Source organism: Mustelus asterias, chromosome 6, assembly GCF_964213995.1.
Source record: "Mustelus asterias chromosome 6, sMusAst1.hap1.1, whole genome shotgun sequence".
Lineage (NCBI taxonomy): Eukaryota > Metazoa > Chordata > Chondrichthyes > Carcharhiniformes > Triakidae > Mustelus > Mustelus asterias.
This window is the reverse complement of record NC_135806.1, coordinates 86,734,170-86,753,964: the sequence shown is the minus strand read 5'-3', so window position 1 is coordinate 86,753,964 and position 19,795 is coordinate 86,734,170. Positions and strand designations below refer to the sequence as shown.

At 41.9% G+C, this 19,795-nt stretch overlaps 1 protein-coding gene across 3 annotated transcripts in view; it reads right to left on the bottom strand.

Moving 5' to 3' along the window:
- The window catches only part of fbxl17 (F-box and leucine-rich repeat protein 17), a 745,649-nt gene extending 728,113 nt beyond the window's left edge, over positions 1–17,536 (bottom strand). The window contains exons 1-3 of one of the 3 annotated variants that reach the window (XM_078214702.1): positions 16,962–17,536; positions 5,219–5,905; positions 526–648 (exon numbers count right to left, since the gene is read on the bottom strand). In XM_078214702.1, the coding sequence (XP_078070828.1) occupies positions 526–648; positions 5,219–5,872 (777 nt within the window). In that variant the 5' untranslated portion in view covers positions 5,873–5,905; positions 16,962–17,536. Of the gene's footprint in view, positions 1–525; positions 649–5,218; positions 5,906–16,811 lie in introns of all 3 variants that reach the window. The other 2 variants (XM_078214700.1, XM_078214701.1) reach the window with 2 other exon arrangements.
- Positions 17,537–19,795: the final 2,259 nt, after the last annotated feature.

Here is a 19,795-nt window from a genome sequence, read left to right as displayed (position 1 = left end):
TAACAACATTGTGGGAGTGATTATACAACATAGGTTATGGCTGTTCAAGAAGGCTGCTCCCTAGCACTTTCTCACGGGTAATAAGTGCTCGCCTTGACGGCAATAACAACACCCCTTGAATGAATTTATAAAAAAAGACATATAATATTTGCAGCAAATTGCACATTAGGTAATCCACTCTCCGAACTGAAGGCGGCAATATGGAGGATCATCAAGTCTACTGAACAATTGTAGAATGCTTAAAGATATTTTAAAGCTTTATATAGCGCCTTGTTTTTATTTGACAAATTATTTGAGATGACTTTCAAACCGGTTTAGAAATACTCAGCAGACATACAGGGCTTGATATAATTTATCATAAACTGCATCAGCATAAAAGCAGTATCTTTTAGTATTCCTTCCTTCCCTCCCTCAAAAACATATTTTATTTATATATGCAACCTGTGAAAGACATTTAAGATGATAAAATTATTTCTCTTTCAGCATTTTTTTCCAACTTCTATCATAAGACAGTGAAATTCATACCTGCTGTCGTCCACTGAGGTCCAACTGTTTCCAAAATTGAAAATCTAAACTAAGATCACGCCAGTACTTGCAAACTAAAGATGCTGAAAGACACCTTTCCTTCAAAGTTAAATGAGCAAAGACCTAAAATGTAAAAAGATTAATGATCAGAAGCTCTGTGGTCAACATTCTGCAATTAATTACATTGCTGTCCATGACTTATGAAAATGTGCTTAATAACCTCTGCAAGATAATTAAAACTTGCAGACAACAAGATATCACATATGCTAAATTCACAATTGCGCATCAGTGTTGATAAGGAAGAATAAAGCAAACAGGATAATGAAAAGGAAGCAATGAAAACACCAACAGAAGAGCAACACGACTTCCTAGTCAGATAGACATGAGCGAAAGACTGGGTCATCATCCAGTCCTCTTCACGAGATTATTTTTTTCAGAGTCACCAAAAGACAATAAAAGGAGAGAAGAATAGAGAGAGATTTGTAGCAACAGCAGTAACACCAACTTCGAGTTATGCAGCACCTTTGACATACTGAAACATCCAAAGGCACTTCACAGGAACATTATAAAACCAAGTATGACGCTAAGTGGGTCAGATGACCATAAGCTTGGTCAAAGAGGTCGGTTTTTAAGAAGTTTCTTAAAGGACGAAAGTGAGGTGGAGAGGCAGAGGTGGTGTACGAAAGAAATTCCAGAGCATGGGGCCCAGACAACCTAAAGCACAGCCAGCAATGGTGGAGTGATTGTGATTGGGAATGCACAAGAGGCCAGAATTAGAGGAGCGCAGATATCTCGTTGGGTTGCGGGGTTGGAGAAGAGGCAAGGTAATGAAGGGATTTGAAAACAAGGATGAGAATTTTAAAATCAAGGAGTTGCTTTACTGGGAGCCACTGTAGGTCAGTGAACACATGGATGATTGGGAATAGGACTTGCTGTGAGTTAAGACACGAGCAATAGAACTTTGGATGACCTCGAGCTTAAAGTAAAATAAGTAATAGGGGCAAGTCAACACAGAATCCAACTGCATAATGAGTCATGACTGCAACCATGAGTAAAGCATGAATAAATTTGTACTTTAAAAATGTTTAAATAAACATAACCGAGGACAGTCCCAGAAGGCCCAACAGTGGAGGAAAGGCGAGAACCTGCAAACAAAGGGAAAGTACTGTCTCAGAGAAGGATGAGATGCCTGAAAGATACCAAGAGCTAATAAAAAAGGATTTTAATTAAATTATAAAAACGCATACCTAGAAAGTTACAATTCGAAAAAAAAACTTACCTCAAGAGCAAGTAATATGGTGATGGAATCTCAGCTACACCCAGTGGGCAGTTTATGAAATGACAGCGGGACAAGTTTAAAAAGACCATTTTTATTCTAAATGCAGACATGGGGTATTACTGGAAAAAGTTAACAAATAAAACTGACAAAAAAGCAGGAAATAAAGTTTTGCAGACAGGAAGTGCATCGTGAGATGGATACAATTGAATCTCTTGTGGAATTACAGACCAAATTAAATCTTCAGGTGAGAAAAGGGCAGGGTATATAGATATCAGTTCCCATTTTCAAATCAGACAATTATATATAATCATTAGAATTACTTAAACAGCAAATTTTACAGGAGCTTTTTGAAATTTGAGATGAGTTGATCGGAACATAGAAATCTCTGCAGTAGAGATTGATGCACTTGAAGACACCAGAGCTGCCTACAATAATTAAGTATGATGTGGAGATGCCAGCGTTGGACTGGGGTGGGCACAGTAAGAAGTCTTACAACACCAGGTTAAAGGAGCAGCGCTCCGAAAGCTCGTGATTCCAAATAAACCTGTTGGACTTTAACCTGGTGTTGTGAGACTTCTTACTGTACAATAAGTATGGACTTGGGAATTTAGAATGGAAAAAGTTGACATAAGTAAATATACACATAAAGGCACAAACATCTCAAGATACTTCAGTCCTCCTGTACTTCATTGTCAAACTTTAGCTAGTTCTATATGGAGAGGGTGCTTTCCCCACATGAAGTGTTTTAAATCTTTTCCAACTTACATAAAGTTTGAACTTCAAGTATTAATTTAGCAGTGCTTTGCAATTAATTACTCTAAATACCACAATAGAGATTGAAATTCCTTTCCCCAACATAATTTATTTAAATGTACATAATAATGCTCTCTGGCCTGAAAAAGAAGTATGTCAAGACAGCATTTCCAACAGGATTGCCTGTTAAAAGGTCCACAAACAGACCTGTACCACACTCTTCAGAAGGGCACTCAAGCTGCAGATGTTGGATTCTGCCATCCTCATCAACCTTGTCATATTTAAGGACACAAAGTTAGTCCTTCCTCTTACGCTGGTTCCTCTTCGGAGGAGTGCAAGACCTTTGCTTTCTTGTGGCACCACAAGGTACACACATCAATCAGATTAATTCATCCACTGTTATACAGAATCAACCACTTCAAAATTCAATCCTCAAATTGCATTTCAAACAAACTTTCTTACAACTTTGTTCCCCTTAAACCATCTTCAACAGCATTTAATTCCTAAGGGCAGGAGACTGCAAAGCATTATATTTCTGTCACCAAACTCTCCCTTCAGGCCTTTCCCATGTTACATGGGGTGGCCACAATGCTGGTCGATCATTTCTCACATCAACTGCCAATTTTTGGATTTGGCTGATGCTTTTACAAGCGAATTACCTTCCTGCCGCCAACCCTCTCCACTTATCCAAATCGGGGACTCAAACTCGCTTGTCTACACTAGTGGCCAGGTTCTTTTGCAGTTGATAAGTCTTGTAGCAGGACTCAAACATACGCCACTCAAGCTCCTTTATATTCATACCAGCAAACATTATCCCCTTAATAGCTAGAGAAATCACAGATTTTCAAATGACAATGTGCTTTGCACATACAGATCAAAGACACATCTTCATATAATTGCAAAGTTACCTCAACTGGCAATGATTTAATGCTATCCTGTATTGGGTCCCCATTCAGAGATCAGTCCTAGGGTCACAGATCTACATTAATTGGCTCTTAATCCCCTAGATAATTGCCATTATTTATACTGCACCTTTAATGCAGTAAACTTTCCCCAAGATGCTTCACAAAATCATTCCCAGTCAGAATTAAATTAAGCCACAGAGAGCTTACACAGGACTGCCAAAGAACTGGTCGAAAAACTAGGTTTAAAGGAGTGACTTAGGGAGGGGAGACAGATTTAGAAAAGTGAGGGTGACTGCCTTTGACATCACGTCAGCATTTGATTTGAGTGTGGCATCAAGGAGCACTAGTGAAACTGAAGTCAACAAGTATCAGGGCGAAACTCTCCAGTGGTTGGAGTTACACTTGGAACAAAGGAAGTGGTCCACCTTGAAAGATTAAATCTATTTCTCTCTCCATAGATGCTGCCTGACCTGCAAAATATTTCCAGCATTTGCTGTTTTTATTTCACATTTCGCGAACTTGACAATAGATAGGGAGAAACCCTTCCCACTCAAAGAAAGGTAAAAAAAATCAGAGGGCACAGATTTGAAGTGATTGGCAAAAGAACATGAGGAAAAACATTTTCAGGCAACAAGTGATTGCAATTTGGAACACTGCTTGAATGGATGGTGGGGACAGATTCAATTATGACTCTCAAAGCACTTCAAGGGAAAAATGCAGGGCTGCAGGAAAAGGCAGAGGCATCGGACTAACTAAACTTTCTTTGCAGAGTGTTGGCACCGACTTAATGGGACAAATGCCCTCTTTCTGCCTGCAACCATTCTAGGATCAAAAGTGACTAAAAAGCAAATATGCATTTTGACCATTTTACTGGTAAGTTAAATACAAAATCATGAGGAGCATACTTCGGGCAATAAAGACTGAGAGATATCTACATTTGGAATAGTATACAGTTTTAATCCATTCCTGATGAAGGATATTTTGGCTATAAAATGGGCGGCCAAGATAATACAAGATCATGGAGCTCTGAGGTTCCAAGTGTCAGGGTTATTTAGTTGGGAGAAATAAATGTAGGCTCAGAAGAGATGTGATTGTTTAAATGATTAAATTATTAGTTGGAGAGGTGTTTTGAAATGAAGAGGGATAGTAAGAGTAGATTTATGTACCATAACATGTTGCTGAAGAGCTAAAGAAATGATACAGAGGTGCTAATTAACTTCCAAAAATACGGATACCAGGTGCTGTGATTCCTACCTCTCAAAAAGATAGATTTGCTTCTAAGAACAGTTCAGTTCATTCTTACTTCAAAAGAGGTAATCATAAAAGGTATGTGATAATGGTACATTTCATTGTTTAATGTCATCTCAAGAACTCCACAGAACAAAGTCATTTATAACGTTACGGCATTTACGCTGCACAGCTAAAACTCTTATTAAGACTGTAAACAATATTTCTCTGCAAATGTAATATTACAGGAACATCTGTTACATTGCCCCTTTCCCAATGCCTGTGGATGAAGCCAGAACATTGAATGTGAGTGAACCGGAGAACTAAAAACAAGGAAAGAACAGAGGTCAAGAAACCAAACAGTATCAATTTTTATAAGATCCCTTCCAGCTTCTCTGAAACACATATGTATTTTGTATATGCTCAGTTTATAACAATCCAGGTTTGTTTTTGCACTCTCACAATTGATGGCGTCACGTCAGACAAAATTCAAATCATAAATATCACCTTGCGTAGCCAGAAACCTTACCTTTAGAAGTATAGAGGAAGGAAGCTGATTTATATTTGGTGGTTCAGATTCCACTTTTAAATCTTTAAAGTTTTCATGGGGAAGAAGTTCATTGTCTTCGGGCCCCGAAGGAGAGACTGGACATTGCAGCAGAGAAGAACAGTCACCCATGTTCCCCTGAATACCCACGTTAGTGCATTCTGCTGTGGAAGTAGGCAAAGTACATACAGGTACCGGATGCTGTGCTATGTCATTATTTAAACCACTATCAGGAATTCCTTCAACTGCAGAACGAGGCAATTTGCAAGGTGTACACGTTTGTACTCCAGCACATTTACGTTTGCAAACTGGCATCTCCGAATAGTCTGGTGAGACTGTTCTAAACAGAGGTGGCCCAATCAGTTTTGCTGGAACACTGGAAAGTAAACTCTTGCCCTGTTCTTCCCAGATAGCAAGCTCTTTGGGAGAAAGAAGAAACTTAGCACATTCCTCTGTTGTGGTCAGCGTGGCGTATCGCTCAGCTAGTTTGGATGCACTTTCGAACTGATCCTCATCAAGAGAAGTATTGTGAACAATGAAGCACAACATGCAAGGTCCACGAAGAAAGCAGTTCTTTCTCACTTTCCGTCTTCTCTTCTTCACACGCTTACCATTTTTTGAAAGAAAATGGCCCATATAGAAGCTTCAAACTTCTCTGACAGTATTATTCTACAAAAGAAAAAGTTTAAAAAAATCACTGATACAGATAATGGACATAACATATTCATCATTCAACTCTCTTGTAACTTCAAATCATAAATATTAGAATTATAATCACAAGTTCTTTACATTAGGTATACAACACATATAGGTCATTTAGTCCAATCCATCCACGCTGATGTTTATGCTCTACTCAAACCTCTGCTCACCTTTCCTTCCTGAAATACAGCCTCATAACCTTCCACTCTCTTCTCCCCTATATGCTTATCAAGCCTCCCCTTAAATGCATTTACACCATTCATTTCAACTATTCCATGCGGTGAAAGAAGCACAAGTTAAAGAAACCTAGCACACTTCTCTCTTGTGCTCAACCTGGGGTACCATTCTGCCAATTTGATGACAAGTCTCCAAATGCTTTTGCCGTTGCATTTGCAGGTGCAATATTTTCTGCTATGCACTTAGCAAATTTTGGTGGTTCAATTACATTAACTATTTTATGTCAACAAACTTTGGTGCAAATCCACAGTAAAAGCAGCTGATTGAACACCCGGAACGAAAGATAACTTTAAGAGCACTGATTTACAAAACTGACATGACAGCGGCTTCCTAAATTTCAATTAATTACAATCCTTAAAACTTGCCCCTTATACAATAGCTCATTATATTGCTAACTGCAACCATTTTGAAGTCTAAAATTTGAGACACAGGCTTGCTGCTTCTATCTATTATCTGTCTTACTACAATAGAACATTAACTTAAAAATATACTTCCACTGTACCTGCTTCATTAAAACATAATGCATCAGATATTTACTGTCAGTAAATTTATTGGTACAAGTAGGCATTTTTTCATAATTGCAATTTTAAACCCTCTCTATGCAACCAGTTTAACCAAGGCCACCAAGTTGTCATTCTGCTCAAATAGTGCACATCAGGTTCACCTTCCCAGTCAGAAAAACTTTTGTAGAGATATAGCATTGAGACAGAATACAGACCTTAGTAAAATGGGTGAAACTATGTTATGAAAGTATGAGGCATGAGTTGGCAAAGATAGATTGGGCAACTTCACTAAAAGGCATGACAGTAGATAGGCAATGGCTAATATTGAAGAAACGAGTGTATGCATTGCAAAGTAAAAATTCCTTTCTGCCGCAGACACAAGAAAAGCAGCCCAACGATGGCTAACACAAGAAATTAAAGATAGTATTGGATCCAAAGAGGAGTTATATAAAGTTGTTAGCAAAAGCAGCAAGCCCAAGGATTGGGAGCAATTCAGAATTCAGAAAGGAGGGCCAAGATTTTGATTAAGAGGGGAAAAATAGAGTACAAGAGGAAACTTGCAAGTAACCTAAAACTGGACTGCAAAAGCATCTGCAAGTACATATAAAGAAAACATTAAAGATAAATGTAGGTCCCTTACAGTCCAAATCAGAAAAATTTATAGCAGAGAACAAGGAAATGGCAAAGCAATTCAAGTTTAGTTCTGTCACCCCAGAAATGTTAAGGAACCCAGGCTCGAGTGAGAAGCAGGAATTGAAGGAAATTAGTATCACTAAAAAAAATGCTACACAGATTATTGGGACTCAAAGCTGATAAATGCTCAGGATCTGATCATCTGAATCCCACAGTACTAAAGAAGATGGCTGTGGAAATAGTGGATGCATCAGCGGTCATCTTCCAAAATTCTGTAGATTCTGGAACAATCCTGGCAGATTGGAGGGTGACAAATGTAACCCTGCTATTTGTAAAAGGAGAGAGGAAGAAAGCAAGGAATTACAGACCGGTGAGCCTAACATCAGGTGTAGGAAAAATGCTGGACTTTGGATGTGATAACAGGACAGTTGAGAAAATATCAGTGGGATAAGACAAAGTCAACATGAATTTATGAAAGGGAAATCATGTTTAACAAACGTACTGGAGCATAACAAGTGGAATAGATAAGGATGAACTAATGTATGTGGTGTGCTTTTGATAAAGTCCCACAGAAGAGGTTAATTTGCAACGGTAACGTGCATGTGACTGGGGATATTTTACTGGCATGAATTGAAAATTGATTAGCAGACAGGAAAGAGAGTAGGAATAAATGGGTCATCTTCAAAGTGGCAAGTGGGGACTCGTGGGGTCCCGCAGGGATCAGTGCATGGGTTCCAGCTATTCACAATATAGGTCAATGGTTTGAATGAGGGAATGGAATGTAATATTTCCAAGGTTGCTGATGACATGAAACCTGGTGGGAATATGAGTGGTGAAGAGGATGTTAAGAGACTTCATGGTGTTTTAGACAAGTTCAATCATAAGACCATAAGACCATAAGACATAGGAGCGGAAGTAAGGCCATTCGGCCCATCGAGTCCACTCCACCATTCAATCATGGTTGATTTCAACTCCATTTACCCGCTCTCTCCCCATAGCCCTTAATTCCTCGAGAAATCAAGAATTTATCAATTTCTGTCTTGAAGACGCTCAACGTCTCGGCCTCCACAGCCCTCTGTGGCAATGAATTCCACAGACCCACCACTCTCTGGCTGAAGAAATTTCTCCTCATCTCTGTTCTAAAGTGACTCCCTTTTATTCTAAGGCTGTGCCCCCGCGTCCTAGTCTCCCCTGTTAATGGAAACAACTTCCCTACGTCCATCCTATCTAAGCCGTTCATTATCTTGTAAGTTTCTATCAGATCTCCCCTCAACCTCCTAAACTCCAATGAATATAATCCCACGATCCTCAGACGTTCATCGTATGTCAGGCCTACCATTCCTGGGATCATCCGTGTGAATCTCCGCTGGACCCGCTCCAGTGCCAGTATGTCCTTCCTGAGGTGTGGGGCCCAAAATTGCTCACAGTACTCCAAATGGGGCCTAACCAGTGCTTTATAAAGCCTCAGAAGTACATCCCTGCTTTTGTATTCCAAGCCTCTTGAGATAAATGACAACATTACATTTGCTTTCCTAATTACGGACTCAACCTGCAAGTTTACCTTTAGAGAATCCTGGACTAGGACTCCCAAGTCCCTTTGCACTTTAGCATTATGAATTTTGTCACCGTTTAGAAAATAGTCCACGCCTCTATTCTTTTTTCCAAAGTGTACGACCTCGCACTTGCCCACGTTGAATTTCATCAGCCACTTCTTGGACCACTCTCCTAAACTGTCTAAATCTTTCTGCAGCCTCCCCACCTCCTCAATACTACCTGCCCCTCCACCTATCTTTGTATCATCGGCAAACTTGGCCAGAATGCTCCCAGTCCCGTCATCTAGATCGTTAATATATAAAGAGAACAGCTGTGGCCCCAACACTGAACCCTGCGGGACACCACTTGTCACCGGTTGCCATTCTGAGAAAGAACCTTTTATCCCAACTCTCTGCCTTCTGTCTGACAGCCAATCGTCAATCCATGTTAGTACCTTGCCTCGAATACCATGGGCCCTTATTTTACTCAGCAGTCTCCCGTGAGGCACCTTGTCAAAGGCCTTTTGGAAGTCAAGATAGATAACATCCATTGGCTCTCCTTGGTCTAACCTATTTGTTATCTCTTCAAAGAACTCTAACAGGTTTGTCAGGCACGACCTCCCCTTACTAAATCCATGCTGACTTGTCTTAATCCGACCCTGCACTTCCAAGAATTTAGAAATCTCATCCTTAACGATGGATTCTAGAATTTTGCCAACAACTGAGGTTAGGCTAATTGGCCTATAATTTTCCATCTTTTTTCTTGTTCCCTTCTTGAACAGTGGGGTTACAACAGCGATTTTCCAATCCTCTGGGACTTTCCCTGACTCCAGTGACTTTTGAAAGATCATAACTAACGCCTCCACTATTTCTTCAGCTATCTCCTTTAGAACTCTAGGATGTAGCCCATCTGGGCCCGGAGATTTATCAATTTTCAGACCTTTTAGTTTCTCTAGCACTTTCTCCTTTGTGATGGCAACCATATTCAACTCTGCCCCCTGACTTTCCTGAATTGTTGGGATATTACTCATGTCTTCTACTGTGAAGACTGACGCAAAGTACTTATTAAGTTCCTCAGCTATTTCCTTGTCTCCCATCACTAGATTACCAGCGTCATTTTGGAGCGGCCCAATGTCTACTTTTGCCTCCCGTTTGTTTTTAATGTATTTAAAGAAACTTTTACTATCATTCCTAATGTTACTGGCTAGCCTACCTTCATATTTGATCCTCTCCTTCCTTATTTCTCTCTTTGTTATCCTCTGTTTGTTTTTATAGCCTTCCCAATCTTCTGACTTCCCACTACTCTTTGCCACATTATAGGCTCTCTCTTTTGCCTTGATGCATTCCCTGACTTCCTTTGTCAGCCATGGCTGCCTAATCCCCCCTCTGATAACCTTTCTTTTGTTTGGGATGAACCTCTGCACTGTGTCCTCAATTACTCCCAGAAACTCCTGCCATTGCTGTTCTACTGTCTTTCCCACTAGGCTCTGCTTCCAGTCGATTTTTGTCAGTTCCTCCCTCATGCGCCTGTAATTACCTTTATTTAACTGTAGAACCTTCACATCTGATTCTGCCTTCCTTCTTTCAAATTGCAGACTGAATTCTACCATATTATGATCACTGCTTCCTAAGTGTTCCCTTACTTTAAGATCTTTTATCACGTCTGGCTCATTACATAACACTAAGTCCAGAATAGCCTGTTCCCTCGTGGGCTCCATCACAAGCTGTTCCAAAAAGCCGTCCTGTAAACATTCAATGAATTCCCTTTCTTTGGGTCCACTGGCAACATTATTTACCCAGTCCACCTGCATATTGAAATCCCCCATGATCACTGTGACCTTGCCTTTCTGACATGCCCTTTCTATTTCGTGGTGCATTTTGTGCCCCTGGTCCTGACCACTGTCAGGAGGCCTGTACATAACTCCCATTATGGTTTTTTTGCCTTTGTGGTTCCTCAACTCTACCCACACAGACTCCACATCGTCTGACCCTATGTCGTTTAGTGCTATTGATTTAATTTCATTTCTAATTAACAAGGCAACCCCGCCCCCTCTACCCACCTCTCTGTCTTTTCGATAGGTTGTGAATCCCTGGATGTTTAACTGCCAGTCCTGAACCCCCTGCAACCACGTCTCTGTGATGCCTACCACATCATACCTGCCAGTCACAATCTGGGCCACAAGCTCATCTATCTTGTTCCGGACACTGCGGGCATTTAAATATAGCACCTTTAATTCCCTATTGACCGTCCCTTTTTGTTTTCGTAGTGTGGTGGACCTTGGTTTACTGAGCCTTTCCAGACACTGTGTCATATTTTGTGAGATGGGGACTATCGTAACCTCTCCTGAGCGCTGTCTTTTCGTGATTTTTTGTAATCCTAAGCAGCTACGCTTCCCACTGATTCCTTCACCTCTTGGTTCCCTGACTTTCCCTTCCCCCCCAATCTCTAGTTTAAAGTCCTATTGACCACCCCATTTACTCTCTTCGCCAGAACACTGATCCCAGCTCGGTCCAGGTGGAGACCATCCCAACGGTATAGGTCCCCCCTGCCCCAAAACTGATGCCAGTGTCCCATGAAAAAGAACCCTTCTTTCCCACACCACTCTTTCAGCCACGTGTTAACTTCCCTTATTCTTGCCTCCCTATGCCAATTTGCACGTGAGTCGGGCAGTAATCCGGAGATTATGACCCTTGAGGACCTGTTTTTTAATTTGAATCCTAGCTCTTTATAATCTCTAAACAGGTCCTCTTTCCTAGACTTGCCTATGTTGTTGGTACCAACATGGACCACAACAACTGGATCCTCCCCCTCCCTCTCCAGTATCCTTTCAAGCCGGTCAGAGATGTCCCGCACCCTAGCACCGGGCAGGCAACATACCATGCGGGACACTCTATCCTGCTCACAAAGGATCCTATCTATCCCCCTGATAATAGAATCCCCTACAACTACAACTTGCCTATTTACTTCCTCCCCTTGAATGGCCTGCTGAACCATGGTGCCTTGGTCAGCTGACTCAGCTGAATCAGAGGTAAAATACATGCTGATGCAGTATAACGTGGATAAATGTGAAGTTATCCACTTCCAATAGAAAGACAGAGTGTCATTTAAATGGTGATTGGTTGGGAAATGTTTATGTACAAAGAGATCTGGGTGCGCTACTACATCACTACACCTGGAGTATTGTGTGCAGTTTTTGTCTCCCTATCTAAAAAAGGAAATATTTGCCATAGAGGGAGCAAACGTTCACCAGACTGTTTCCTAGGATGGCAAGGTTGTCGTGGGAGGAGAGATTGGGTCAACTGGGCCTGTATTCACTGGGATTTGAAGAATGATGGGGGGATTTAATTGAAACATATAAAATCCAGACAGGACTTGACAAACTGTATGCAGGGATATTGTTTCTCTGGCTGGGGAGGTGTAGAACAAGGGGTCACATTCTCAGGGTACAGGGTAGGCCATTTAGGACTGAGATAAAGGAGAAATTCCTTCACTCAGATAGTGATGAACCTGTGGAATTCTTTACCACAGAAGGCTGTGGAGGTCAAGTTACTGGATATACTTAAGAATGAAATAGACAGATTTCTAGACTCTCAAGCTCTCATGGATTATGGGGAGAGTGCGGGAGTATGGTATTAAGATAGAGGATCAGCCATGATCATATTAAATGGTGGAGCAGGCTTGAAGGACCGAATGGCCTACTCCTGCTTCTATTTTCTGTGTTTCTAACTGAAAATGAGGTGAACATGTATCTTTACCAATACAATAGATACTCATCTCCCAAACACCACAAACTCTACCAAATGGTCAAGAGATATTAACTCTTTTCAGGTGCAACCCTCATCTCAGATTTTCCCTCATACTCGTTAGAAGATATAACAACCACCTGCTTGATGATCTCTACTCAACATGACACAGAACTGAGGAAAGCTCCCAATTGTGTTCATCCCCAGCAGATCCCACTGAAGATTAGCATAACAGCAAGAACTGCAGTAATATTCCAAAGCCACATTTCACTTAATTTTTAGAAAGACCCAAGTCATTATCATTCCTCGATCCTCTTTTCAAAACTACTACTCTCCTCCCCACAAAACCAACCAGCAACTTATGCCTGATCTCAAACCTCCCTCCCCAACTTCCCTGAACATATATTGTAATCTGCTTCTATGCCAATCTCTCCAACAACTCCATTTCAATCCCTCCAATCTGGTTTTAGCCTACCCACAGCACCAAAATGGCACCAATTCTAATTGAGTAATGCCTGTTTAAAACTTCTCTGTAGACATCCATACACCACAATCTTCCAGCACCTCAACCCCATAGAGCTTCCGTTACCTATAATTGTGCAGAACATTTAATTCTTGAACTCTGTTCTGGTCTAGATCACTCCCTTGGCAGATATGGGAGGATTTTTAAGGAGATTTTTTTAAGTACTCAGCAAAAATATATTCCGGTGATAAAGAAGGACTGTAAGAAAAAGGATAACCAGACGTGGATAACGAAGGAAATAAAGGAGAGTATTAAAATAAAATCAGATGCGTACAGAGTGGCCAAAAATAGTGGAGAATTAGTGGATTGGGAAAGCTTTAAAGAAAAACAAAGAACGACTAAGAAAGCGATTAAGAAAGGAAAGATAGATTATGAAACTAAACTAGCTCAAAATATAAAAAACGATAGTAAAAGTTTTTACAAGTATATAAAAAGGAATAAAGTGGCTAGAGTGAATGTTGGACCCTTGGAAGATGAGAGGGGGGATTTAATAGTGGAAAACGAGGAAATGGCTGAGACTTTAAATAAGTTCTTTGTGTCGGTCTTCACGGTGGAAGACACAAATAGTTTGCCGAATATTAGAGATCGAGAGTTGGTGGGAGGGGAGGTCCTTAATACAATTACTGTTACTAAGGAGGTGGTGCTTGGTAGACTAATAGGACTGAAGGTAGACAAGTCCCCGGGCCCGGATGGAATGCATCCCAGGGTACTGAAAGAAATGGCTGAGGTAATAGCAGATGCGTTAGTAGTAATTTATCAAAATTCGCTGGACTCTGGGGTAGTGCCGGCTGACTGGAAAACAGCTACTGTTACGTCGCTGTTTAAAAAAGGAAGTAGACAAAAGGCGGGTAACTACAGGCCGGTTAGCTTAACGTCTGTAGTTGGGAAGATGCTAGAGTCCATTATTAAAGAGGAAATAACAGAGCACCTGAACAAGAATGGTTCGATCAAGCAGACGCAGCATGGATTCGTGAAGGGAAAGTCGTGTTTGACGAATCTACTGGACTTTTATGAAGATGTCACTAGTTCGGTTGACAGAGGGGAACCGGTAGATGTGGTGTTTTTAGATTTCCAGAAGGCGTTCGATAAGGTGCCTCACAAAAGGTTGCTGTAGAAGATTGGGGTACACGGAGTTAGGGGTAAGGTGTTGGCGTGGATTGGGGATTGGCTATCTAACAGGAAGCAAAGAGTTGGGATAAATGGGTGCTTTTCTGGTTGGCAGTTGGTGACCAGTGGCGTGCCGCAGGAATCGGTGCTGGGGCCTCAATTGTTTACCATTTACATAGATGATCTGGAGGAGGGGGCTGAATGTAGGGTATTCAAGTTTGCTGATGACACGAAGGTGAGTGGAAAAGCGAATTGTGTGGAGGACGCGGAAAGTCTGCAGAGAGATTTGGATAGGCTGAGCGAGTGGACGAGGATCTGGCAGATGGAATATAACGTTAGCAAATGTGAGGTTATCCACTTTGGAAGAAATAATAGTAAATTGGAATATTATTTAAATAGAGAAAAATTACATCGTGTGACTGTGCAGAGGGACCTGGGGGTCCTTGTGCACGAATCGCAAAAACTCAGTCTGCAGGTGCAGCAGGTGATCAAGGCGGCGAATGGAATGTTGGCCTTTATCGCGAGGGGGATAGAATATAAAAGCAGGGAGGTCTTGCTGCAACTGTACAGGGCACTGGTGAGGCCGCAACTGGAGTACTGTGTGCAGTTTTGGTCCTCTTATTTGCGAAAGGATATATTGGCCTTGGAGGGAGTGCAGAGAAGGTTCACCAGGTTGATACCGGAGATGAGGGGTGTGGCTTATGAGGAGAGATTGAACAGATTGGGTCTGTACTCGTTGGAGTTTAGAAGGATGAGGGGTGATCTTATAGAGACATATAAGATAATGAAGGGGCTGGATAGGGTAGAGGTGGAGAGATTCTTTCCACTTAGAAGGGAAACCAGAACTAGAGGGCACAGCCTCAAAATAAGGGGGGGCCGGTTCAGAACAGAGTTGAGGGGGAACTTCTTCTCTCAGAGGATAGTGAATCTCTGGAATTCTCTGCCCATTGAAGTGGTGGAGGCTTCCTCGTTGAATATGTTTAAATCACGGGTAGATAGTTTTCTGATCGATAAGGGAATTAGGGGATATGGGGAACAGGCGGGTAAGTGGAACTGATTCGCTTCAGATCAGCCATGATCTTGTTGAATGGCGGGGCAGGCTCGAAGGGCCAGATGGCCTACTCCTGCTCCTATTTCTTATGTTCTTATGTTCTTTCACGTTCATGCTAATGACACCCAGCTATACTGCTCTCCGTCAATTCATGACCTCCATGCTGTCAGACTGTTTGTGCGATTATATAGATGAATAAATTAAAGCAATTATTTTTTAGCCCGGCCACAACTCCACAACATGGTTTCCCAAACAGGGTCACAAGAGATTCCGAGGTTGGGAGCTCTGCAATGGCTTCTGCAGAGCTCCACCTGCTTAAGGAGTGATTCTTGCTCCAGAAACCAACCTAAAGGTAAGTTATTAAAGGCACATAATGATTAAAAGCACTTCCCCATCCTTGCCCACAGCTCCCTCGGAGGGGTCATGGCAATTTCAAAGCCTCAAATTGGAGTCGCAGTGGAAAAAAGTTTTGGAAAGCACTACTCCACATTCTCCATGCCTACTCCATCCCGACAGCCATTATTTTAGACTGAAACAGAACCTCCACAACTATGGTAGAGACTCACAGCTCCATATCCTCTTTATAACAAAGACTGTCTCACTTTCTCCCACATCTGTAATCTTCAATTGCCACCTACCTACCACAATAGAAGGCACAAAAAACATCCCAATAGCACAAACCAGGAGATAAAAGGGAGGGAGGAAATTAAAATAATCACAATAACTAGAGCAAAAGTAGATGAAAATAATTTATATTTGTTTTGCACTTGGCAGTGTGAAATTACTGAATTTCAGACTGAACTGCAATGCATATCATGAAATTTCAGTGCAAGTCAGTAATCTTGTACTTCAAATGACACCTCTCACTCATTCAGAACTATACTAATATCCCCCAAATAATCCTGGGCCATTTTTAAACCTTATACTACATACATAAACAATACTGAAAAATACAGAGTTGTGTCTCAGTAAGTCAACTGTAAAGAGTTTTGTAGAAGAGTAATATATAGTTTACAATTGAAAATGTAAATATTGCATACAATTATAACTGACACTGGTCAACTCGGGTGGATTGCAACAGCATTTGAAACAGCCATTTGATTAAATTAATAACATATATGTCTATGTGTTTTGTGTCTGAGGCTTTGTCTCCATCTTGTAAACATATATATGTATTCCTTAAGAATGTCACAGGGCTTTTTAACATTGAAATCACAATGGATTATTCACTGAACCCTTATATTAATGTGTCAGCCTGTAATTGTTGACTATGAACTAAACTTGATATTAACAACACACTTCAATAGCAATGTACCCAAAATATTTCTGTACTCAGAAGCGCTGGTATTGTGTCCTGTTGGGAGTTCTCCTGCTGTATTGTCCCAATGTTGTGGCCAGACTCTAACACTATATCCGAGTTCTGAAATTCCAGCTCTAACATTCTCCTTCTCTCTCTCACACACTCACACATTCATTTTAAACAAGGCCTCAGCTCCCACTGCCTGTCTCTCAAACAGTAAATAACAGGAAGAAACGTGCTGCCTACCGGCGGCTATAGCTCCCTAGCCTTCACACATTTGCAACCTGGTGCACACAGATGTCATCATTCTCGGTTTAAAATATAAACACGACATCACTAATCGGGTTTAAATTCAACAAACTGAATACAAACTGCTCCAGAGCTCAGTGCACTCACTGCGAGGCCTACTTCCCAGCGGAGCGAGCCGCAGCCCGGCGCCAGCTCCCCCCCCGGCACCGCTCATTGGCGGCGGCGGCTGGGCGTCACTGGCTGAGCCCGCCTTCCCATCGGAATCCCTATCCCTCAGCGACCGGGAGGCCGGCACCACCCAGATACAGCACCGGGAGGCCGGTACCGCCGGGGAGGCCGGGCTGTCAGCACCGGGAGGCCGGTACCGCCGGGGAGGCCGGGCTGTCAGCACCGGGAGGCCGGTACCGCCGGGGAGGCCGGGCTGTCAGCACCGGGAGGCCGGTACCGCCGGGGAGGCCGGGCTGTCAGCACCGGGAGGCCGGTACCGCCGGGGAGGCCGGGCTGTCAGCACCGGGAGGCCGGTACCGCCGGGCTGTCAGCACCGGGAGGCCGGTACCGCCGGGGAGGCCGGGCTGTCAGCACCGGGAGGCCGGTACCGCTGTCGGGATATCAGCGTCGGGGGGCCCGGTACCGAGATACCAGCACTGCCAGCCTGCTGCTGTCCCCGGTTAGCCCGCTGCCGCCGGGGAGAGAGCTTTAACTATCGTTGCTTTCTTTACTTGTAAAGCGTCGCCACCAAGTTTTTTTCGGCAGAATGATGCAGACCCGGGAGCTGTTTATTTCCTGACATTGGTTGTGTTTGGACAAACACAAGTTTTGAGACGCTGTGTGGCCTTTTGGAAATCCCTTCCCTACCCATCTTATTAACGTGTTTTTATATGTTTATCCCCATTAACCCCTTTCCCTAAAATTCTGCAGTCCTCTTCTTTTTGACTTCAGTTTTGTTCATGTTTACTTATTGATTTTCAGTACATATTTGTTCTACACTCTCAACACTGCCTTTCAATATATTCTACTTAGCCTTGAGTGAATTGTTAATCAACCTGGTAGATGGGGCAGTGAAGAAGGCTTTTGGCATGCTGGCCTCCTTCAGTCAGGGCATTGAGTCCAGAAATTGGAAGTTATGTTGCAGTTGTACAGGACGTTGGTGAGGCCACACCTGGAGTATTGTTCAGTTTTGATCGCCTTGCTACAGGAAAGATGTTATTAAACTGGAGAGAGTGCAGAAGAGATTTACAAGGATGTTGCCATGACTCAGGAGACTGAGTTATAGGGAGAGATTGGACAGGCTAGGACTTTTTTCTTGAGCGGAGGAGACTGAGGGGTGATCTTATAGAGATCATGAGAGGCGTGGATACGGTGAATGCTTTCAGTATTTTTCTCCGGGTTGAGGAATGGCGAACTAGAGGGCATAGGTTTAAGTTAAAAGGGGAAAGAATTAATGGTAACTTGTTTACACAGAGGATGGTATGTATATGGAATAAGCTACCGGAGGAAATGGTTAAGGCAGGGACATTGACAACATGTAAAAAGCATTTGGACAGCTATATGGATAGGAAAGTTTTCGAGGGATTTGGGCCAAATGCAGGGAAATGGGATTAGTTTAGAAGGGCATTTTGGTTGACATGGACCAGTTTGGGCCAAAGGACTTGTCTCCGTGCCATAGATTCTATTCTAACCTTCACCCCCCCCCCCCAAGAAATTTTAATCTATTTTACAATTATATACCCAGGTATTGGGTAATTCTGTTATGCCTTATATAGGTTATTTACGTGTGGCTAATACATTTCAAGTGTTTCTTTGCAGGTCCCTCAGTTATTTAAACCAGATGTTCTTTGCATAGCTGGTGAGAAAATTCTGATATATCAGTTAACAGCTACTGGAAGATATTCTTAGACATTAGGTATTAGAAGAAGCAATAATATATCCACGATTGTATTAGGAGGTATGCTGAAGCTTGTTTCAGTGTCTGCAAGTGGAGGGCTTCATGTCACTGAAAGTTTGGGGAAAGTTTCACTGCGAATGGCTATCTGAGTCAGAGAGGAAAGCTCCAGAGTTTTTCTTTCTTTCTAAATTGTCCCAAATCTTTTCATAGAATTTTCTTCTGCCACTCTCTAGAATACATATGTCCGCCAGCAAGGTGGACAGTGCAGGCTTTAGGATCGATGGATAGGTTTAATGATGTGAACAAGTTTTACCCTGTGGGATGGAACAAAATTTATGGCTCAGCTGTCCTTTCACATTTGTTCATAATTTAAGCCTGACTGGTGGAACCACCAAGTGCTAGAATCACATTTTTTGTACCTGCTGTCCTCCTAGTAAAAATCAAAACTCAGTTTCGCATTATTAAGATATGGCTGATGGTAATTGCCAGGTTGACAAAATCGCAAAGGGAAATGTGGGCAAGCTTTCACAACAATTTGCAAATTGTGCTTTATTATGAGAAGGTACTGAAGTAGGGGTCAAAAATTCCAATACCACTTTTGGAAATGTTAATTATGAAATCAAATATTTATTAACAAAAGAACTTAAACACACACAATTACATTTACACAATTAAGAATTAGTCTTACAATCATTTCCCCAAAAGATTTCTAATTAGTTAGACTCACAAATAAACACCCCATTTTAGACAACAATCCCTATAGATACTTTTTCCCATCCTGCAAAGTGAACGGAGATTTGGCTGGGCACCAAATTCTCCAACCTTGCTGCAGCAAGAGCATGTCATGAACGACCAGTAAGATCACGCCCTTAATCTATTAAAAAATCCAGTAATATTATGACAAAGTGCTCACTATTGTAATAGGGAAGATATTTCACAGGCCTTCTCTTTCTCCGTCACTCAACAGTGGAAATCCCAACCTTTACACAAATTCCTGCTTTCTGGAACAAACAGACACTTCCCAAGGGTTTCTATAGACAGTTCAGTTTGTGTCTTTCACAGCTCTCTCTTAGCACTGCATACTACAGGATCTTAA